The sequence below is a fragment of the Haliotis cracherodii genome, unplaced genomic scaffold (assembly GCF_022045235.1).
Source record: "Haliotis cracherodii isolate W230 unplaced genomic scaffold, xgHalCrac1.p SCAF_1, whole genome shotgun sequence".
NCBI classification, from domain to species: domain Eukaryota; kingdom Metazoa; phylum Mollusca; class Gastropoda; order Lepetellida; family Haliotidae; genus Haliotis; species Haliotis cracherodii.
The window spans coordinates 34,616,922-34,641,674 of NW_027266264.1; the positions used below are offsets into that span (position 1 = coordinate 34,616,922).

A 24,753-nucleotide genomic window follows, 5' to 3' on the forward strand; every position below is an offset into this window, starting at 1 on the left:
ATTGGTGCTGGAGATATGAATTTATGCATTACCAAGCATGATAGAGGGAATGTATGTCTGACGGTGTTCCCACCAGGTTTATAAGGCGGACTTCAACAATGATCCCTACCTACAAACCTTTGGGGTCACAGTTCAATATGAAATGACCGACGTCAAAGGTCGCATCCTCACGCCTCCTAAGTTACAGTATGGCGGACGGGTAGGCCAAACCTTCTCCCTACATGCCTAACACGAACCATCAAGCACTTTATGCAAACGGGGTAAAACGTCAAAACTCAACTGTTGTCTTCATCATGATCCTATTCCACAAAGCCAACTTAGTGCCGCATCATTTCAGTGCCTATTCTTTAACATAGACTTAACTTGCTTGTAGCACTAAAACCACTTTGTGGAATATGGGTCCAGCAAATCATAGCTCCAAGGTTATGATTTATGAAGATCTGTTGGACATGAAGTTTGTGTAAAGTCCTTGTTGGTTGTTTATACAGGGCGTGTGTTGTCTAATGCCTCCCTATTTTTTTACCAAAATTATTACCCCATCTGATTGCTCAGGTTCGGAAAGCTAATTTCATGGCTGACACCTACCTTCAAACTTTCGGCATCAACATTAATCCCACCATGGTCGATGTTCAAGGGAGAGTACTCAATCCACCGAAATTACAATATGGAGGCCGGGTAAGGAGGACGACATCGATGACGAATGCTGGAGTCCATCTTGACTTCTCTATCGCCAAGCATGCATGCCACAAGATACAGACTAGTGAAACAACCAACCAAACTGGATAAACAGTTATTGCTTGCACATGCCTACAGAATCCTATTAAATATGCTTTATAATTGAAAGTTAGAATCAAACCCAATGATTTACATTCCAGAATTTTCTGGACAGTTGGAGGCAATATAAAGACAATATATGCTTTATTTAGTTTGCATTGTATTTGCTTTATTAATAATTAATCATTTGCATGTATTTAATTTGATTAGTATTTATGCTGTTTAAAAATAATGCTTTTAAATAAAAATAACATTTTGTGCTTAAAGTGAAAATTAGTTTTCTGTTAAATATTTTGTAGTTCTATTGATTAATGTAGTCAGTTGTCACATAATGTCAAGGTGGTTGGTGGAATTTGTGAAAAGGCTAGAAAAGTGAAACATAATCAAATATTTGTTTTTGGCACAGTTTTTTGGGCCTCCACTTGTAGCTTGATGCCGAGCTTTTCTGGTGGAACCATTATTGCTATTTAGAAGTGATAGGAAGTTTGTGAAATATCTTTTGATCTTGAAAGTTTGAAATACTATTTATTTCTGAATACAGTAGTCCTGCTAACTCAGAAATAATTTTATGTCAAAACTACCTACAGCCACCTTTACTGTTGTTCCACTGTGTTAGTGTACAGAGTCTAACCCCCATGCTCTGTTGTTGCACAGACCAAGGCACAGGCCGTGCCAAACCAGGGAGTCTGGGACATGAGGGGCAAACAGTTCTACAGTGGCATTGAAATCAGGGTTTGGGCAATAGCCTGCTTTGCCCCTCAGAGAACTGTCCGAGAAGATGCCCTCAGGTAACATTTGCTAGGGGAACATTTGCGTATGAATTTTGGGGTTGTTTGGTTGTTTGGTTATTTTTTTATTTTTTTTTGTGAAGAATCTTTGGGTACCTCGTATTTGATGAAGAGGACTTAATTTGTAATATGCATGTAAGCTTTATATATACCATATATCGCTGTATATAAGGCGAGTTTTTCGTACCTCGAATTAGGGGGCTTTCAAGGGGGTGGGGGACATTGTCTTATACACAGGGTTGAAGAGTTTTGATGTTTTTCCTTCCAACACAGACATAACTGAGAGCATGTAACACCAGAAATACCATGTCAACAAATCCCTAATGAAGTACGGAAACTAATCATGTAAATACACTGTCTGGTTATAAAAACAGTTCATTATATATCTGGACTTACCTTTGTAATCTATTTTATTAATTTAATTCAAAATTTCATTCAATATTATTTATTTTCATTTCGACAATTTTTTTTGTGAAGTGATCTGAAGATCGCACAAATCACCATTATTTACAGCAACCATGGTTATTTTACAGCTATTGACACCTTGAAACAAAATTTAATGGATAGAGGATGGGTAAATATATCATAAATGCCATAGAGTTTTCACTATTGCGAGCGCAGAAGCATCGGCGATGATTGGTCAAATTGTTCCATGCGAAAAAAATATCCGGCAATAGCGGTCAGCTGTACCAAGGTGCTATGCTTATGGTTATTAATTTATTTCGAATATATGTAGTAAAATAGTACAAAAATTACATGATATTGGAATAAATTATTCCAAGTAAAATAATAGTTTCAGATTCAATTCTTTCGATTATTGTATCAAAATTCTTTAAAGTTATATTATTGGGTAATTATTAACCAAACCACCAGTAGATTCCGAGAAATGTGTGTACAGCTGATTGCTACTCCCGGCTTAGAATATGAGAAAATACACACGGTAATCTTAATTTCTGCATATAAAACAATGCCTGTCAGAACAGGAAATACAATTTATTCAGAAAATGATCATGTCTACCTGGGTTTTTTTTATCTGAACTTTTAAATTTCTATTGACCAACAACTTTATAGGACTCTTCTAATCCAAATATAAATATAGTCACACAGCTTTCACTGAAATTGTGTATTGTACACTAAGTATTGATCACGTTTTACTTTATTTGTTCAGGCCCTGTTAATTATTGACATTAGTTAATGTCTACTGATTAATATTTTGATTTCTGTTTAGAAGTGTGCAAATACCGAATCCTGAGTGATATGGATATTTCTTATGTTTCAGAAATTTCACATCTCAACTCCAGCGTATATCCAATGATGCAGGAATGCCTATCATGGGTCAGCCATGCTTCTGCAAGTACGCCACTGGTCCTGACCAGGTGGAACCCATGTTCCGATATCTGAAAAACACATACCAGGGATTGCAGCTCATAGTGGTCGTATTACCAGGCAAAACACCTGTATATGGTAAGTGAGGATGGAGATTTGAATTGATTACTTTTAGAATGACCCAGTTGTCTCAGGCATCTCAATTCGCTGTGCAGAGGCATGCCAGCACCATACCCCTACTCCTGTCTCAGAACTGCATCACTTCGGGCTTTCCTCCCTCATCATGCTCATGTGGTATACATGAAATACTGTTCAAAGCTGTTAAACCAATCCCGCTAATTCCTGTTTTCTTTGTTGTTAACACCGCACACAGCAATATTAAAGCTATATGATGATTGTCTGTAAATATTCGAGTCTGGACCAGGCAATAGTGATTGACATCATAAGCATCGATCCATGCAATTGGGATACGATGACATGCATCAACAAAGTCGGCCAGCCTGACCACCCGATCCTGTTAGTCGCCTTTTATGGCAAGCATGTGTTGCTAAAGACCTATTCCCTCCCGGATCTTCACAGGTCTCCTCAACAAGTATATTCCCATAAACATCTGTTGATTAAGGCAGGTACAGTCTTTGAAGCCATTGTTTGGGAATGAACCCAAACAAGGTCAGAGATTGAAAACAATCACAGTGAAAATGTCACAGCTTTTTTTTTGCATTTTTTTTTTGCTTATCTATGGGAAGCCAGATATTTATTTGTTTACTTTAGAGCACTGCTGTGGCTGTTCAGCAATGTTGCAAGAAGTAATAAACTAAGGCTATTCAGAGCAAGTATACAACTGCAGTAAATCTTTAATATTGGCATGCTGACTGTTCAGATATCAATCCTGTAACAATTGGCCCCCATTTCAGCTGAGGTAAAGCGTGTTGGAGACATCCTGTTTGGCCTGGCAACTCAGTGTGTGCAAGCCAAGAATGTCAACAAGACATCCCCCCAGACTCTGTCCAACCTCTGCCTCAAGATCAACGTCAAACTAGGCGGCATTAACAGTATCCTCCTGCCAAGTATTCGGTAAGTATAGACTTCCTACTTCCTCTTCCTACAATCAACTTGTCCTTAGTGGAAGATACACACATCTAATTCATGCAGTTTGTGGTATTATTTTTACATTCTGACCAGTAATATATAGCTGAGGATAATTTGGTTGTATTCTGTGTACTGCTTCCCCTTTCACTGATAAACTTTGCATGGATATATATTGATCAAACAAAAGGAGACAGTCGTCAGTTTTTCTATGACACTCATTCGAAGGGAAGCAGCACATTGATATTCATATGCTATGAATTTCTGTCCAGTATTGAGTTTATATTTCTATATGGAAAAATATGTTACCTCCAAGAATGGTCTTGTGTGGTTGTGATGATAAATTTGTAAAAAAAAATTGATTCTTGGACAGAAGTTCTTCTTTAAATGCTTAAATATTCATGCAGCATGGTGTAATCTCTGATCAATGCAGGCATGTCTGGATCACTCTTCTGAAGAAGTATCAAACATGCACTCTCCTTAAAAACAAAAAATTATTGTGAAAAGATATTATGAAAGTAGTTGTGAGTCGCAAACGAATGATAGGTCAAATTAAGTGATTAATAAAATTAAATTTTTCAGTGGATTGACACCATGATATAACTGCAATTCTGTTCAAATCATCATCAAACCCAACTCTCACTTTTGTGTTTTGAAGTTTGTGTAAATTAACCAGCTGAGTTCCACAATGTCTTATCAATGTTTACATACTATGTCTAAAAAGCTGGTAATGCTGAAATAAAGTTTTGTTCTTGTACTATAATCTGTATTATGTCAAATGCAGCCTAATCCTTTGTTGATATGTACTAAACTTCAGTGCTTTGTGAATGATGACATGTACGTTTCCCAAACTGAACATGAAATGAGCATGCAGCTGTGAATGCCCAAGTATTGTCTGCCCCAACTCTTCACTGACAAACATTATCAAGCATACTTTCCAGTCACTAACCAGAAGTGTGTTGGACGTGGAACAACAACATGTTGTTAGCATCAAACACACTGCAGTTAATAACAACTACTTGTTTAAAGAGTGTTGTTTTGCAGACCCAAAGTATTTCTCCAGCCGGTTATTTTTGTTGGTGCCAGTGTGACACATCCCCCAGCGGGCGACCGAACACGTCCTTCCATTGCTGCAGTAAGTCTCATGACTTGCCTGCTTATCATCAGACATCAACTCTATCAATAACTGGCACTAGACACCATAACAATCTTCTCGGCTTGCATGAGGACTGTATTGGGGAACAAGACTTCAGGAAATTTAGGAAGAACATACCCCCTTTTCAGTGAGAACTCATGGATTTGTATATGCAGTATGCCTCAAAATTATGGTTTACCATCCTAATGGATCTTTGTATTCTCCCCTAAATAAGATTTTTAAGGGGGACACTCATTGCAAAGCATGGTGAATGTTTCCTCTAGTTTCACGTTTCAGCTTTAGGATAGGAAAAGTGTGGAATGAATTAATGTACATTCTACAGTCAGAAGAGCTGAGCCGAGAAGTGTCTGCAGTCTGTGTCGGTTTTGATATGAGGCTGGTGTCTGATGGCGATTAGTAGATTGCAATTATGCACCTCTTTGTTTCAGCCCTAGCGTGTTTCGGGAGCCTATCATTTTCCTGGGTGCTGATGTAACACACCCACCAGCAGGAGACTGTTCGAAACCTTCCATTGCTGCCGTAAGTCGTCCCCGTAGACTAGACAATCTGCCAATGTTGTCAGGGTTTTGTACTAAACTTGTGTGTCCACTCTAATGGTGTTCCTAGTTAACTCACTTCAAGTTCTTATGTTGCAGGGAGTTGCATGTACTATTACTGTTTCATTTCAAAATGTTAAAATATCTATTTTGATGACAGTCTCGATTCATTGACTGTTGATCTCTTTTCTCAATTAACCTTCCTATGTTAGTCAGTTGTAGCATTAATGGTAAAGTCTGTCAAGATCCCAGGTGTCAGATGTTCACAATTTCCCCACAGGTAAAACCTTAGATGTGTTAATGAGATTGGTTGATCAACAAAGCTATCACCATGACTACATTTCTGCTTGAACTTGTAGCTTTCATTATGTTTTCTTTACACCTGGAGATATAAACAGAGAAGATAAAGATTTTGTCAGTATGGTTTTGTTGATTCTCTGCCAAGCCAACAAAACATGAATTCTTACAAATTGGGTGGTACATCAAAAGATAGGCCTAATTCTCTTTGTAATCTGCTGACTCTTCGGAATGGCATGCAGTCTCATTGATACTCCAGAATAAACCACCTCAGAACATGCAAAATATGAGGTCAGTTTTGAACCCTCTCAGAATCCAGATCTATTGCACTCTGTTGCTTGACTAAATTCTACTTGGTGGTCAGTAGGGCTGCAACGAATACACTATGAGGCGAATAGGATTCATATCATGAATATTGCGTAATGAATACAGATAATTATTCACGAATACAATAACAAGTCAGCAGATGATCTTTAAGTTATTACATTCAGTGAAAAATAACAACATAAATTATTTGACATGGTTGTATAATTATTAATATGTTATACATTTATATACTGCATTTATCCAGGTACTAGTATCTTCTCAAATACGACAATGACCGGTGACCACAATACTGTCAAATTATATATATGAGTGTTATCTTTAAAGAAATTTCTGCATATAATGTTCTTATGGATATTTTTAGGTACAGGGTATGTAGATGCACATGATTGTATATTCTTAAATATTCGATTCTAGTGACCACGAATATGTTCGGTCATTGTACCCAGATGGTGTAAGACTCATTCTCTCAGTTGCTGGTTAGGAAACAAAACAAAGATTCTGTCACAAATACTTGTCTTTCCTGATGATAATACACTTGGGATCAACTGGTCACAATGGCAAATACCCTCATTAACAATCCTGTTGAGTCTGCATTAGACCCAGTTACATTTTGTAAGCCATTTTGATAGAAACTATTTTGATAGATATTTCAGACTTTGAATATACACTAACACAAAAAATTGTCTTGGTTAGTGTCTTCTTTACTGATACTAAGTGGCAGTATTGCACCTGAATTTGGCAACTTTTTCTCTTGAAAAGTAAATTGTAGACACATTTTACCAGCCAGCATTTCCACAGAATTGTGATTGAATTTTGAACATGGATACCTCAACAGCCATGATCAAATGTTAAGTTATTTTTTATTCACGTGGAATATGGAATGTAATATGCACTGAGTATTTCTGTTGTGTAATAACTTGTTTAGTTTCTTGCATACTTTGATTAGGATTCAGTATCTTAATGAAAAAAATAATATTTACTGTGTTGCAGAGCTTTCAGGTGAGCTACAGGGCCTCATGTTGGCCATGATTGTGCAGTTGATAGACTTTAATATGTTTTCAGGGTGATTAATTCTTTTGAGACATGCTTTGTAGCAAAATGGATTGTTTGTACTAACACGTTGCACATGTTCACTTCCTTGTGTGGTGATAAATCCTATTGAGACATGCATTGTAACATAATAAATTGTTTCCACTAACAAGTTACATACATATGTAGTCTAACTTATGCAGTGATAACCCAAAAGAGACATGTACTTTGAAACAATGAATTGTTTGTATTGACATATAGATGTACACTGCCTCATGTGGTGATAAATCCTATTGAGACACAATCTTTTTAACCCAATGATTTATGTTTCTACTATCATTCAGATTTTCACGGCTGGGAATGGTGATAAATCCCTTTGTGACAATATGCCATATAACACAATGAATTCTGTTTATGCTGACACATTGATGTTCACTGTGAAACAGTTTTAACAATATGCTGGTGTATTGGATGTTATAGGTAGTAGGGAGCCAAGATGCTCACCCTAGCAGGTACTCGGCAGCAGTGAGAGTGCAGCAGCATCGTCAGGAGATCATCCAGGAGCTGCCCACAATGGTGAAGGACCTCCTCATCCAGTTCTACCGGTCCACAAGGTTTAAGCCTACTCGGATTGTCTTCTACAGAGATGGCGTCAGTGAAGGCCAGTTCCAACAGGTTAGTTCAGCAAAGATCAACTTAAGTCTGAAGTTATACAGTTAAACAAATGTTCTAAAAGGCTCGAAAACATAGTAATTGGTAATTGCTACCAATGGCATGTTAAGTACTTTAGTATGATATTTTGACGAATGAAAATTTTCTTCCATGGGAAGTTTCCATTCTAATGCATGTGTCATGTTAATCTGTTAGATTTTAGATGGCAGGGGGAGTGTTAATCACATAGTTATGTCATTACTTCCGTATAATTATCTCATACATTTTATAAATAATCTGTCTGATTATGAGTGTTAATATAATCTGCTCCATGAAGTATCACAAGGTGGTGAGTTCATTATTTGGACAAACTTGTTTTCAAAATTAAGTATGAAAGTCAGTGGGGTCATATCATGATCTTCCTAATGTTAATGATTTAGGCAGTCAATGGGTTTCAAATACCATTGAAGTCAAAACTAGGTCTCAATCAAAACTTCAACATATACCCCTTTTGAATTTTGAACACTTTCTACGCATAAGGATAAGAGGGAAACGTAAATAAGGCCATTGAGGTTGGTGCCAAGATTCTGGTATTCAAGACTTGGCTTCTAGTCATAATCACTTGTGTTAAACACTGCAGATTTGGTTACGTAAGGGAAGCGTAACTACTGATTGAATGGTCCTTTCTTGATGAATGTGTTGATTTTGCAGGTGCTAAGCCATGAACTGAGAGCAGTGCGAGAAGCATGCATGAAGCTGGAGGTGGGTTACCAGCCAGGCATCACCTTCATTGTGGTACAGAAACGCCACCATACCAGACTCTTCTGTGCTGACCGAAAGGACCAGACTGGGCGCAGTGGCAACATTCCTGCTGGAACAACTGTGGACGTGGGCATTACTCATCCTACAGAGTTTGACTTCTATCTGTGTAGTCATGCAGGTATCCAGGTATGTCCAGCTGATAGGTAACGATCTTGATGAGAAGATAACTGTTGAATGTTTTTCAATGCAGATATTAGTATCTACTGGTCCAAACATTGTTTGAGATAATTAGATTGCAATATGTCCCTTTTGTATGCTCAACCTCTTCTCAGCAACTTCTGAGTGGATCACGAGGAAACTTCGTTGTTGGTCATAAGGGGGTATGTTCAATGCCTCATTACTGCCAGCAAGATGACTGTTTTCTCCGCCATGTGTATATTTAAAAATTGACTTAAGTAATTGGCACACTTGTAAATCTAGCAACGAAAGCAAAAAATGTCAATAAATTTCTGTAATTAAGTATGACATTAACCATTAACACAAAAACTGGACAACATATATAAAATCGGTGACATCATTCACTGCAATAAAGCCAATCAGGAAGCAGTAGTTCGTTAGTGAACAGGGGAACGTGTGGCCCAGTCGTGTAAGGCGTCGCTGTACAAAGTTGTGTCCCTTGGGCACGCCAGAAACCTATGATTGTGGGTTCGAATCACGGTTCGCCCCGATTATGTTTCTAGGTTTGTCAGCACCATACCTGTGCTCGTGGGTTTCACTGAAGTGGTAAAAGTCTGTGACCTGCATCACACATTAAGCTGACATGCCGTGATATAACTGGAATACTGTTAAATGCGGCGTTAAACCCAACTCACACACACTCATTTGTGAACGTGGCCTCAATTGTTTGGGTGTAATCGAACGAGCATTAAAATAATTGCATGTTTAGCCAATCAAATGCCACAGAATCACTGCAATATTTCTATTGGTAGTTTTGAAATTATTATTGGTCAGTTCCATGTGAACCAAGGTTGTTTTAAAATGGTCATGCACTTGAACATTAATTAAATATGAGAAATGGCCGCAGAAGATATTCAAGCATGTTCTGATTTTCTCCCAGTAATAAGACTTCAGTTAGTGATGTTTTGTTTTGTATTCTAATGTCACATGTTGGAAAAAGCATTTTCAGAAGTGTGTTCTGTTTCTTATTTCCATTTTAACATGGTACTTGTTCTTCCTACCTAGGGTACAAGTCGACCGTCCCACTACCATGTATTGTGGGATGACAACCACTTCTCTGCGGATGAACTGCAGATTCTGACGTACCAGCTGTGCCACACCTACGTGCGGTGTACTCGTAGTGTGTCCATCCCTGCACCTGCCTACTATGCACATCTTGTTGCCTTCCGTGCCAGATACCACCTTGTGGAGAAGGAACATGACAGGTACATTATACACATATGTATTTACACTTGCACTACACACAGGTTTCCAAAGGGTCTTGTGGGCAAGTTGATTTTGGAGTAAATGGGTTTTGTCTGTACAGGATAGATGTCATTCTCAGGGTTCAGAAATTTCCTGCAGTATTAGCCATAATAAGCATTATTAATACAATAAACAGTGAGTTAAAGTTGTTGCACATCAAACGGTAGTGAATGAAATTAGTTTAGATGTTGATGATTCTAAAACTGTTTCGATGATAGTTACTTGGCAATTATGTATGCCTTCTACACAGCTGCTTTTAAGCATGATCTTCACTGTACACTAAATGTTCGAATATGTTGATTTTTGCCTTGTCGTTAAGGTTCTTGTTAGTCACAGCTATATTGCATGAAGCCTGTGCTATGATATGTCTGGAATGTTGCTCAAAGCAGCATTAAACCACAATTTACATTCCATGTCAGTTGCACACATCATTATCTGATTAATATTTTCCATTTTTGTACAGAAATAGGTCTTGTAGGTGAGGAATGATATTTTCAGAATTGCACATACAGATAGGGCCTGATCCACATGGAATCGCATTCTTATTGCTACAACTACACTTACAAACACTTGCTGACTGTGGTTCTAGCATTAAGATCTCCATGTGGTATTAGGGCTCAGTGCTTCAAATCACTTCTTTCCTCTTTATACCAGAAAACTAATATGGACACAAATGTTTTACATTTTTGTAGCTCACCTGACTGAAAGTCACATGAGCTTATGTCATGGCCTGTTTGCAAAGTGTCCGGTGTAAACATCTTCTCAGAAACCACTAGGCTTATGAAGCTAAAAGTTCACATGCTTCCACACACCAATGATGACACCACAATTTCTTTTAGAGGTTTGAATTTATTTTTTCAATATGGCCACCATGTCAGACATATCAAAAAAACCATTTATGACCATTACTCAATCTTTTGTGTGAAAATGTTACAAGATTTATTATACCCCCGACAAAATGTCGTGGGTATATAGTTATACCAAGATTCCGTCCGTCCGTCCGAAAACTTTGTCCGCGCGATTTCTCTTAAACTATTCAGTGGATTCATCTCAAACTTAGTACATATAATCTGTGTCATATGGAGGGGTGCAGTCACAAGAAATAAATTGTTTTTATTAATTTTCCATTTTTTAATGAATTTTTCAAACCCTAACATCCGTCTGAAAACTTTGTCCGCGCGATTTCTCTTAAACTATTCAGTGGATTCATCTCAAACTTAGTACATATAATCTGTGTCATATGGAGGGGTGCAGTCAAAAGAAAAAATTGTTTTAATTAATTTTCCATTTTTTTATTTTGTTTGTTTTTTAACTTTGCGCTTCTACCATGCAGACAGCTGAACTTTCTCTTGGCCATTACTCAGCCATTGTTTTTCAAAATAGAATAACATTTTAGGTAGTAGTGGGACTCAACATACATGTTACATTTGTTTGCAATATTTTAAATGTTCACCTTTTATTGACCATGCTCTTAATTCTCTCAAAATGCTTATTTACCTATGTAAACTACTCTCAAATTGCCAGATTGAGGGAGCTGAAATTTGGCATGCATGTTTCTCCTTATGATGATGACATATTTAGTTCAGTTTGTTTAACTTTATTGTTACTAATATTTAAATATCAGTGGTGACAGCAACCTTTGTTCAGTGACTGACTTGACTACATATGCAGGTGAGCTTCAGCATCAGGGCACTATTTTTCTTTTTTATTCAATAAATTATATTTTTTTAACACATTGAATTTTAAACTTTTTTTTAACAGTTTATCAATCAGAAAAAGGTTTTCCGTTAACCCTGGAAAATCATGTATTTTTTGGCCAGATGTAGATTATGGTTGTAAAGAACAGTGTGTAAGTGTCATGATGAAGTCATTTCCTCATGAGGCTAAATATGTGGGGGTCAAGTTTACACTTTTTAAGATATGGACCATGACTTGCAGAAGTAAAACAATTTATACAGTACTTGATTAAAGGAAGACTAGATACTTATAAAAATAGGTGAATGTTGTATGATTTTAGATATATTCAGAATAGTTAGGGGAGAACTTAATTATTATAAACCGCAATTTGACTTTGTTCCAATTATTACCACATTCTTAGGATCTAACAAAATAGAAACAAAAGGTTTGCACCACGTTCTTTTGACAGAATCACTCATTTTCTAGCAAATATTCATTTCACACAATTACATAGTAGCATGCAATCTCGAGGTATCGCGGTATTTATTATGTAAGCTAAACGCAACAAATTGCACTTACTAACGTGTTTGATTATTGGTGTTCTCTATATCAGATGTCATTTGTTTTATATAACTATGCATATTTTACTGAAAAAAGTTCATTATTTACATTAGTTGTGCCGAGTAAAAGCCTGCCTCGTGCTAAGTTTGACAAGGGGGAGAACTCCATTGTATAGCGTTACAGGGAAGAGTTGTGTATGAGGTCCGAATTGGACAAAAACGAGGACATAATTTTATCAACCGCTAAGTATGATAATGCCAGACTTCAGTGATTAAGAATGTTTTTAAAAAGTTGGATGGCAATAATTCCTCTCTCCCCCCCCCCCCCCCCCCCAAAAAAATGGGAAAATGTTCAAAGTTAACCTGAGAATATAAAAAGCACGCCTGGTATGCTAAAAGCATGTATCTATCATTTGGCTGCTAGTGAAGAACGTATTTCTAAGTATGGCATTATGGCCCTTTTCAGGGTTCGAAATTAAGGGACGCTAAGACGCAAAATGCGTCTTAATTTATGATTTTGCGTCTATAAATCAAAATAAAGACGATATTTTTTGCGTCTTGCTTTTTTCCGCTTAACAATTGGTTGAGAAATACCTAAATTTCTAAATTCACTGTGATAACATTTGATTTCGCGAAGATTTTCCTTGATTTGTTTACCTCCAATTTAGAGTTACCTCCCCATTCGCGTTTCCGGGAAAAACTTTTACTTCTTTTCAACTTTCGTGAACACGGACTATTCCGAGCTCGTTTTGACCAATGAACATATAGCACGGAGATTAATATTATGCAAATGACGTATGTCTATTTTCGGGAGACCAATCAAATGCCGTAAAAACTATGTCATCGGTAATTTATTCAATTGACCCAAGGTCGTTTCATATTTTAAGATGACATGCCATCCTCGAATCCCAGACGACACCCGGAGGCCGGTTGACTGACGAAGCCGTAGTCACGTCAAAATAGTATATAATTTTATTAACCTACCTGTCCTATGATTCATTTATTTAATCTATCACATTTCATAATGTCTGAAATACGTATTCCATTTCAATTTATCATTTCTTATCGATAAATTAAAAAACTATTCACTATTTCCCGCAATGTTATTGAAAATAAAATCTCGACAACGGGTCCACATCGAACATGTAAAAGAGCAATGTAAAGACGTTTCAAGCTATATGTTATACAAAGTAATAGATAAAATTTTAAAAATATATCTTAAAGTTGTCGAACTTACATTTAAGTTATTATTTCCATCTTTTCGTGCGATCGTGTGTAATGTAAGTCAAATGACATCTCGGCTTTCGTCGTCTCAATTTCCTAGTTTCGGAGACGATGTTTAATGCAAAAATATAAGCATGAAAAATCTTTGTCACAGCTCGTAACCTGGCACGATACATCTATGAAGTTCCATATTTTTAATATAGATCGCAATTTCCTGCTTAAAACGTTCAGAATAACATGATTTAACAAAAGTCTTTCGTCAAATTCTGAAATTTATCAGACCATAGATGTAATTTGATTGGCTGACATAGGTCACGTGTTCAGATTTGACCAGTCACGAACCTTGTAGCAGATTTCGGCAAAGAAAGCGTCATTAGAAACCAATTTTATCGAAGCTTTCTAGCGATGTGTCACATGGCAGTATTCGACGACCATGTTATTCGAAAACGGAGGTATCTCTTCATGTTACTGAACGAACAGCCGCAGATATCGGGAAATGGGTGATGGCAGATACCAGATCTATTTACAATTCTTTTTAAAATATTTTTCCAATTGCGTTTTTTATGAAATCTTATAGATTCTGTTTGCGAAAATCGTCAATTTTGCGCTTCCTTGGTCCTTAATCTGGACGTTATGAATGTGTTAGCTTACATTTTCTTTATTTACAACGAACATAATTAAGTTGTAAATGCATTATCTAAATAATGTGATAAACATAACATATTTTATAAACAATAGGATTGGAACTTGAAATGCATGGTGTATAATATGTGGTAGCAAAGATGTTTTACACACATGCAGATATTTTCTTTGATAAATGTTTTATGAGTGTAATTTAATTACTTTGTTATCTGAATGTCATAACATGCATAATCAGCCATTATTTATATGCAGCATAAATCATGATCATGCAATCTTGTGATATATATTTGGAAGTTTTGAGTTGAGAAAAAATAATTGCTTGTTGATTTTTTATTTTGCTTGTAACTTTTAAAACCACAAGCAAAAATTTGCTTGTGCCTAAAAAAATTAAATTCTAACCCTGCCTTTTGATCTCCTAATACATACTAGAGTGGGGAAAATTGTGCAGACTATGTAATTTCCGTTACCTTATTTGTCGCCATGAATATGCAGATCTAGTTCAGGTCAATAGAGAAATTTTATTTGGGAAACTACGGGTCATATCGTTGTCCATTGACAAATGGGGGTAAGGCAATATTAAAAAGATGTAACTAAGTAAGTATCGACACGTTAATAAGCCTTGCTATCAGCAGACGGAACATTCTGAGGAAATTGAAATTGTTTACGAAGTGAGTACTTCCTGGTTACTGATTTGCATTCATAGACAGCTGCTAAAAGGCGAAAACTACCTGAAATCACAAATGCCGCGATACCACGGGGTCCCAGTATACATGTATTAGTTGACACCAAAACAAACACTTTAAATTCATTTATTTGATATTTTCAACATTTGTGTTTGAGGTTGCAACATCTTGTTGCATATAAGAATTATTATGGACATTCTTATATTGAATATTGTTCGTTCTTTCATAGTCATATGTTTTCAAACTATTACACCACCTACAAGACATATCATCAGATGAATATGATCAACATTATGGCTCATCTCCCCTTGTTGGGTCCGAGGCAGAAATGTTAAGTTGTCAAGAATAGAAATACTGTTTCCACAATGAATGAATTTAGGACAACTTCCGTGGTGTACAGTGTAAGGTTCTATCTCCTGGCTACATCACACCAAAAAGTGATAAAAGATGATACATATTGTTGTCCTGCCTGGCATTTTGCATTCATGGGATAAAACAAGGACTGGCTGGCTCGGTGTTGGTACACAGTGTCCAAGTGGAATGACATTGTAAAAGAGACACAAGTAGCCACACACAAGTGCATGCACATTGCAATATACAGTATTCGACGTATTAAGTGCCCCGCTCTAAGCGCTCACGTCAATATTTGCAAATATATTGGCCAGTGAACAATCCCAATCAGCACCCCTTCCGATTGCTCAATGTCCACAAGACTTAATTAATCGTATATAATACGCACTCATGTGTTATATGCACCCCTAATTATGGGCAATTAAATCCTGGACAAATATACCTGTCGTATATAAACATTTCAGGCTGTCAGTATAAACCAAGAATTTTACGATCTTTCAACTCTGTCTTTTTTCCACCAAAATAATACTGGTATTCTTATTAAAGCCCTCTATTTCTAATTTTGAGAGTGCCCTGGGCGCTTATGTCAAATACAGTAAGTGAAATCATCCAGCACTCATTGTTATGTCACTTTCTTCTCCCCTCCTTATGTAGATTTTTGGATGTGTCCAACTCTCACCAAGGACCTAACTGTCAAACAGTTATTATAGCTCACTCACAGATTTCTCTGCTTCATGTCAGCTGCATTGCTTTTGGACCTGTATATTACCTGTGTTACATTGGCTTTCCTTTCACAATAAACTGAAATACAGGGATATGACTGAAAAACTGTTCAAAGCACCTTTCCACCGAATTCACTCATTCCTCCAGGCATAGTGTAAATTGATCAATGATGTCACTGAGAATACTACTTGGTAGCTATGTAATCGTTCCCTGAATATACTCCACTTAAAGTCTTATGTAAATCCTGACACTGCCATAAGTTGAATTTTGGGGTTTGTGATTGAACATCTGCAATAAATTTGTTTCTTCCAGCGGTGAAGGGAGTCGACACTCGGACAACAGTGAGGACCGAAATCCAGCATCAATGGCTCGTGCTGTGACAGTGCATCCTGATACTTGCAAGGTTATGTACTTTGCTTGAAGATTAAGAAGAGTCACACAAGAGGAGACAACTCTTACCATTCTTTTCTAGGCTGTGAACTATGTCTGGGACTGGTGTTTCTATGTTATTTGTGTAAGATATTTATACGTCAACTCGAGCAGAAATGACTAGGATAGAGAACGCTGGCATAGAAATCTAAGTCATGTGTACATATTGTTACCATGGTTACTTGTATAAATTGTGCCACAGTCCTCATGTCGTGCTCAATGGATGGACTTTATATATAATGAAATGTTGAACTTCCGTGTGATGCACACATATTTAATATTGTGATGATATGATGATTATTATATTTTAAGGCCGGGAATTGTTTTAACAAAGTGTCATGACCATGTTTGTTACAAAGGTTTTATTTCTATAATTGTGTTGTCATATTCAGTTCTGTTCCCTGAACTCTTCTGTTGTCAACATGAAACCAATTTTGGGTTAGCGTGAAATCTGTCTCTATCTTCATGCGTTATCTCCAATGTAACTTAAAAACTGCTTGTTCACAAAACATAGGTATCAATACTATAACCATTCATTCATATTTGCCACATTCAGTTCCCAGTTAAGATCATTTGTTTCTCAACATTAAGTATTTGCCGCCTCATCCTACATAATACTCGACTGCATATTTATATTAAGTATTAATCAAATATAATATCATAACACCCAGACTGGCTACGACTTGAATTATGTTCCTAGCTTTGTACGTAGAACCATATCACTTCTTTGTACTGGTTATCACCACAGTATTTTTCTATCCGTGACCATAATGTAGCCTTTACGAATGGCATTTCTGCCAACAATGCAAGATTTCATATCAGTGTTTGTCAAAATAGAATACCAGTTAGCCAAGGTTGTGACAGCAGCTGGTATCTCAACAACCACGCTGTTTTTCACGTCACTTACAATTTATGTACTTTTTGTTGAACATATGAACCTTAACCAAGATCACAATTTGGTTTCATCCCACCCAAAAGCCAAACCCAACCATTGCATCCACCGTGCAGTTACCTCCCCTTGCATTTATGTTTCAAGTTTACTTTCAGGTTTCATAATGCAGTTCTCTTAACCATTGTAATGCAGGTGAACACTTCAACACTCTGTACCTAATCAAAACCTTTTTCTCCACGAAAATCTGTCAGTATGGGGGAAGTAACTGCCACTTAATTATGAGCAATACAGCAAATTTATTGAACAAAAGTGACCCACATTACAAGGGTATTTTTAAGGTCCTTTATTTTAGAATCCAAGCATGACCGAAACAATGTCCTAGTTGAAGTGGACAAGATTTCTCATCGACCAGCCTTTTAACTTGTGTATTCCACTTGATTGTTTGATATGTATGTAGAACTGTTTTGTTTTATTGAAATCCCATAGAACATTTGACAAATATTTCATATACTTATTTGTACCTGTGGTGAATGTTTGTGTGTTGACATTTTGGTAAAACAGAACAAAACAAGATCAAGTAATAACATTTATTGACATCCTGACTAGGTCACCACTGCTGGATGCAAAATTAACAAATAGAAGTCAGCTGAGTTTCTTTTTATCGTTATTTTAAAAGATTGGAGTTGTCAAGACGAATGTGTAGTTTCATTATGATCATTTTTTTTCAATCTGTACATAGGAAATGGTGTAAGATCTAATACCCTTGATAATCTCCTATTATCAGTGTTGGCAAAAATAGTCTCTAGTCACAAGCCGACAGAGTTAGCCCCCTTTCTCTAGGTGATGGAAGTGATTTTGGTGCTGTAGTGTTCACATCTCTAGGAGTTTGACCATTTATCAAGCTGTAGACATACGATGTCTTTGCTAACATTTAGCATTGTTAATGATTGATTATTCTGGTACAATCAGTTGAATTTGCTCAGTTTCTTTTCCTTTTTCAACCGAATTTTGTATAGTACCAATGGTTATGCACCCTAAGGTATGCTAAATTTTGTTTCACAATTCAGGTTGCATTTTTATTTTCATCAACACATATCCACTTAGTCCCTAATGAGTACCATTTCCCTGTGGGTAGGTATGTATTTTCTTTTCCACCTATCTCATGTATATCCTAGATTATCAAAGATGTTACTGAATTCTGTCACCATGCACAATTGTACATTTGCTTTGTAAATTAAAGATGAATTATATTATATTCAGCAGATAAGTGCTACGATTTTCTTGCATGCAATATTTGGTATATGCATATCATAATGATGCTTGGCTAGTATGATTAGTTTTCTGCAATAGCAAGGCTGTGATTTTGAGGCTGGTTATAGAACTCTTCAAGTCATCTTAGTTAAACCAACTGCATATTAGACCCATGCTAAACACAAGATTCTGTCAGTCAACTGAGTAGTTTCCAAAGTCAGTTTTCTACTTAAAATGATTCTTAATTGAAATGAGACAAACCATTATACTTAGGTCACTTTGTAAAACTGGTACATCAGAGACTTACATGTCAAATACAACTCTCTACAACCTTGTTCTGAGAAATGTCCTCTTGTCAAAATATTTCACACCAGATCAGGTGTGCTTGTAGCAACTTCATTCATACATAATCAACTTGAAATCGCAATTTTGATTGTATCACTCAAAGCCATACATGATTTTGCACCTTTAAACTAGCTAACAAGTCCCTGTGACATGATTAGTGCAATGACAATTCCAGTAGCCATTCCTCCATGACCATTGTGAGGAACATGACAATTTGGATCTCGCCAAAGCAATGCAGGCATTGTCTGGGATTGTCTTTGATTATTCTTCAACGAACTGATACTAAATGACTGCTTATTGCTATTGGTTTAAATACCCAATGGTTATTATAACATATTATTCATCTCAAGTAGTTATGTAAACCTCCTGAATGACTATTCTTTTACAAGTAGACAAAATAACTGCTTATTACTGCTGTTGGTTTGAAGAACCTGCGACCGTTATTCCATATTGACCTGAAGTAGTAGTGTTCATAAGTTTCCTTAAACTGATGAATTGTTTGATAGGCATTTGTTAGAACGGTAAGTTATAATATGATTTGTGTCAAAATTCGATTGCAAAATGATGAAGATGTGGGTTATTTAGTCCCAAAATGTACTTGGTAAGGTTTGAGTTTCCCTAGAACTAGTATTAGTCACTTCTGATTTATCCAACATTGTGCTCCAAGTTATTCCTTTGGAAAGGGTTGCTGTGAAATGTGTAACCTTTATTTATATTATTATTTTCTTCAGTTAGTCCTAAGTTCACATCACTTAACATGCTAACTTTTTATGGTTTTGTCAACTTCTTGTCAACACCTGCATATTTTCTAGTCACTCATTTAGTTGGCCTAATACTGCTGGTCACATGACTGAGATATGCATCACATGACTAGTGGACATTGCAAGGGCATCTATGCAATAATCAGTGCCAGATTGAGTCGTCTCTTTTCATTAATGTACTCAAGCTCTTCCAGAATGTCACAATAGTGATATATGGCAAGCGGGGAACAAGAGGTACCATATATCCAATAAAAGTTGAGTCATTGTGAACATACATGCGCTCTGTTCATTAAATACATCACTCACCCATGTAGCAATGCACTTAAGTCAATTTCTGCCATTCCGAGATACAAGTACTGTAGGCATTATACCTAATGATGTAAGCTGCACTTTTTGTACACAGATCAATGTGTTAATAGTACCTGTTGAAGTTCTAGTGGTACTGATTTAAGATGTTGTTTGGTTGTATATGTTCATTTATGGACTGTTTTGTGTTGGTGTATAGACTATTTGTAAGTTTGATTTTTATCTGCATCAGTGAATCAAACATTAAGGAATCCCAGTCTGTCAAAGGGAGGTAATTCAGATGACATAAGAACATCAGGATAATCATGACGGAAGCATTTCTCTCTGACCATTCCTTGATTTGTTTTTGTTGTGTGTTGTCTTGTGCAATATAAACTGGCCAGATATTTGAACATATCAGTCACATGACACCAAACTGACCAATCAAATATGATTACCAAGACAGAAAACAGCCAATGAAATTGACATGTCCCATGGGCCATTTTGTATAGTGGCATTGCTCCCAGTTAGTCTTACAGTGCCTTTTGCTGTGTATAGCCCAACTTTAAGAAATTATTTAGTGTAATCTGCATCCATCCCATGTTTTAATCCACCTGATACTAATCTATTTGTCATGTCCCAAGGAATCTCTGTACCACCGCTTATCACAAGAGAATGCCTCTGAAATCCACCCCCCTCTTTTCCCAGGATTGTTTGAAGGTTATGGCTCTGAAACTTATTTGATATTGGAAAGGTTTGTTAAATGTTGATGTACATAGATTAGACTATTTTTTTAAGAAATTATTGATAAATTGCTTTCAAACCCAAATTTCTAGGAGGGTATAATCTGTTGCTATTGTTGTTTAATGTTCAGAAATGAAATCATAGCCGATTTAGATTAAATGTGTACTTTTATTTTGAGGAGACAACCTCAAAATGATATATTTTTGTGATTGTAGATTTAGGCAAGAACCATTTCATTTTCATGGCAAACACGAATGGTCATGGTTTCATAGCTGAAAATCTCTGGGGGAAATAAGCATGTGAATAAGATTGAACAAATATGTCGTGTTAAAATAAATGTTATCCCTTAAGGGTATCTTCCAGATTGCAGTTGACATGTTCATGGTGGCATTTAACATTTAGTCTGTCTGGCTTGCAATGTTTAGAGATATGTAATTCATACAGTACTATGCAAAAACGGCTCAAAAATGACAAGCATAGATCTGACAGCCTCAACTCTTATCAAGATCAAGCTATTTGACTGAGTGTTTTTCACGAGTAATTCGGTAATTATGAAGGTGAACAATTTCAAGCAATATTGCCAGAACATGCTTGCATGTAATCTTAGTATTGATAAAAATGGGTAATTGCACATATCTCCAGATCATTTGTACATATTTATATACAAGGAAATTAATTCTATGGGTGTGACTTGTGCTGTTGAGATCAGCCCCATATCTTATCTCATATCAGATCATGTAGACTGTGTGGCAGCTGATGGCCCCCTCTGATGTCAAGTACAATGAATGGTATGCAATCACAGCTGATGTTAAGATAACAGGAGTTCAAGGTGTCATTTAATCTGGTTTAATCCTTTTTGGGAGCTGTACTTGCCAATCTTGTGCCCCACTTAACACATTTCCTCATTTGAAGTTGCTGAGAAGTTAATCTGCTTTTAAAGGAAGTATTTTAATACCCATTTTTTAGTCAAAATTTTACTCCTAAAAAAAGGACAAATTCCATATGACCAAAAACATTGTGGCAAAGTTAGCCTTTGTAAAACTTGAATATATTTATATATACATAATACATATGAAAGTATTGTTTGAATGCCCTTCTGTGTCTTGTCGAAGTATGTATAAACTATACTTAAAGCATTGAATGTAAACATTGTACAGAAACATCACTAAAGTCAAGTTGCACACTTTTGTGAATAACTAGCCTTATAATCTAGACCTGTTCAGAGATTTCTTCACCTTTTCATGCCTATGTAGGCATCACCATGTATAATTTTGTGATGCCTTACTTCTAAAATATCAAAATGTGAAGTGAACCAGTCATTTCATATGGCTTGCCTTTGTTTTTCAGTTTTGAGCAAGTTTAAGATTATAAGAGCTTGAAGCAAATGAATGACATCTGGACTTAGCAATATGTTTGTGTCGGGAGAAGGTTGTGTAGTGAAAGCCAGTTGTTATTCTCACATTGTTTGGAAGATTTTGATTGGTTGTGAGGACAGCTACGCATATCATTAGGGATGTCTGGGTTTACAATAGGTGCATGGTGAAATACGGTCAACAGTTCTCCCCTCTGCTGATCATTTTACAAAATCTCTCAGCTGTTCTAATGTGTTATTGTATATGATATAATATAAGTGCAAAAGCTCATCCGTTTCATTCTTTGATTATTTTAGTACAGTCCTGTTATCAAAGGCATTTCATACGAAAATGTACAATAAACTGTTTAAGATGTATTTTGGGAATTCCAAAAGGGAGAATATTGCTAACAATTTTGCATTTTTAATTAATAATCTTTATCACCAAGCTCTTGAATTTTCACCTGTGCCTGTTGAATGCCCCCTGAAAGGTCTGCTCACATTCCATGTAGACGTAGGGCCTATTACAACAATCAAGCTTTTTCTATCTTTATACCAGCGTAACATTGCGCTTTTGAAAATTAAGCAAACCGAGGGTCCCAATTTGTTCCGTTTATACAGATCTCCTTTGTATGTTTTTATGTAGCTTTGATATTTTATCAAGTGCTTCACAAGATGGTTTTGACTGTTTTATGTTAGTCTTTAATACAGTCCAGTCTTGGTGCTGCCTCTCATTGCTGACAACAGTGCCATGTGACATGCTTGTTGCCATGGCAAAAAACATATTTAATATTTCATTGCTTAATGGCACGGTCACGTTATCCATTGCGGTATCATGTGACTGTTGCTATGATGATAATGTAGATTTGTGTGCTTCTTACTCCACCCGAAGCTTTTATTCATTGTCAATAAATGTTTATAAACTATGATCGTGTTTGTCCTTGTCATGTTAAGGATTCTGGTTGGACAAGGTGCATTCTTTGCTCACTCTCATTTTAGGTTTGTTGCAAAATGTGACATGACTGCAGCCTGAAAACAATCAGTTTGGGCCGTACAATCCAACGATTGATCAAGAAACAGTCTACCTGTCAATGACAAGCATGAGGACCAACCTTAAGGAAGTTAATACGCTTCTAGTCTAATGCATTCAGGGTCAGTTGGCTTCATTAACCTCTCAGCAATGAAATAGTGAAGTAGCATGACATCACTGCCAGATTCCAGAATGGATTTCACCCAATGCTTGACGAGATGGTCTGTCACTTTTTCAATATTCCAGCAATATCACGACAGGAGGGGACACCAGAAAATGGGCTTCTCACATAGTACCCATGATGGGAATTGAACCTGGGTCTTCGGAGTGACATGCCAACGCTTTAACCACTAGGCTACCCCACCGCCCCTGACCAGATGGGTTTTTTTTTTTTATAATACTTGGGTCTACTGCCATTCCTCCAGCTATCTGGCTAAGAAGTTTACATCCTGTATATTGATCTTGACCCTCAGCCTATCAGATGCTAGATCATTTCCATGTGAAAACATTGGTGCTAGCTCTTATACCGCCACATTAAGCATAACAACCTTTTAGTAATTCCAATGATAGTGACCCGAACAAACATTTGATAATCGAACATAAGTAAAGAAACAAGGACCCTGAAGTCTTAATTGTTGAACTGGTTCATAAGACAAGGGTCAATATTCAAAGAACCTTGTTTTGATACGTACCGGTATATTTCTTTGAGATTTAAAAAAAAATATATACCTAACTGTTAGAACATGGTGAGCTGCCCTACATGCTGCACATTAAAGGCGTTTGCAAGCAGGTTGCCTTTTGGTAAACCCATCAGCCAATGTAATTCGGTGCAGGTCCTGGTATCTTTATCAAGTCCATTGATAATGCAGCTTGTAAAACAAGATTTTGGGATACCATAAATGCTGACATCCACCATTAACATGATTAAAGGGGCACTGATCTAACGCAATTCCCCGGGACTGGTTGTTGCCTTTATTGTTTTTTCCTAGTGAGTACCCGGATTTATAGCAGAAATCTAGACTAGTTCGCGACCTCTGTAGCGCCATTCGTATGCGCATTAGTAACTTTATTGGTAGTAATAAGGGCGTATGGTCACATTGATCAACAAAATGAAATAGTTTTCGAGATAATAAGGAAATGTAGGTATCTTTGTGGGTAGCATCGGTAATGGTGACGAAGTCTTGATAAGTCACCTGCTTGGTAATTTTGCGATTTTCGTTTACACTATTTTGACTTGCAACACAAAGTAAGTATTTCACCTGAGCTTTTTTTATAGTTTTTTTTTTTTTTTGCTGTCAATGTGTAACATTTTCAAATTTATTCAACGCCTAAATATTCCGTTATTTTACAAAGTGACTGAAACACATTTCCATCTGTATTATTATGATAACGAATTCCAAACATTTTTATGTTTAATGTCATCACCAAGAGACTGAAGATGTTACGTTAAAAAATACATTTCCATGTTGTTTGGCTTCTAATCCTACATACCGGTAATAATCTGTTGTGATGTTTGTAGGCCCTTTTGATCGTCTTAATCAATCTGGACAGATTTTTTAGTCAAAATGACTGAAATATTTACACATTTTAT

General features: G+C 36.5%; 1 protein-coding gene across 9 annotated transcripts in view; it reads left to right on the forward strand.

Annotated features, from left to right (window-relative positions):
• The window catches only part of LOC139476594 (protein argonaute-2-like), a 45,540-nt gene extending 22,482 nt beyond the window's left edge, over positions 1–23,058 (forward strand). For 5 of the 9 annotated variants that reach the window (XM_071259425.1, XM_071259420.1, XM_071259428.1 and 2 more), the window contains 9 exons: positions 77–199; positions 1,429–1,562; positions 2,842–3,026; positions 3,803–3,962; positions 5,559–5,649; positions 7,800–7,994; positions 8,682–8,918; positions 9,975–10,174; positions 16,387–23,058. In XM_071259425.1, coding sequence (XP_071115526.1) covers positions 77–199; positions 1,429–1,562; positions 2,842–3,026; positions 3,803–3,962; positions 5,559–5,649; positions 7,800–7,994; positions 8,682–8,918; positions 9,975–10,174; positions 16,387–16,495 — 1,434 coding nt within the window. In that variant the 3' untranslated portion in view covers positions 16,496–23,058. Of the gene's footprint in view, positions 1–76; positions 200–552; positions 676–1,428; positions 1,563–2,841; positions 3,027–3,802; positions 3,963–5,018; positions 5,110–5,558; positions 5,650–7,799; positions 7,995–8,681; positions 8,919–9,974; positions 10,175–16,386 lie in introns of all 9 variants that reach the window. The other 4 variants (XM_071259426.1, XM_071259423.1, XM_071259421.1 and 1 more) reach the window with 3 other exon arrangements.
• Positions 23,059–24,753: the final 1,695 nt, after the last annotated feature.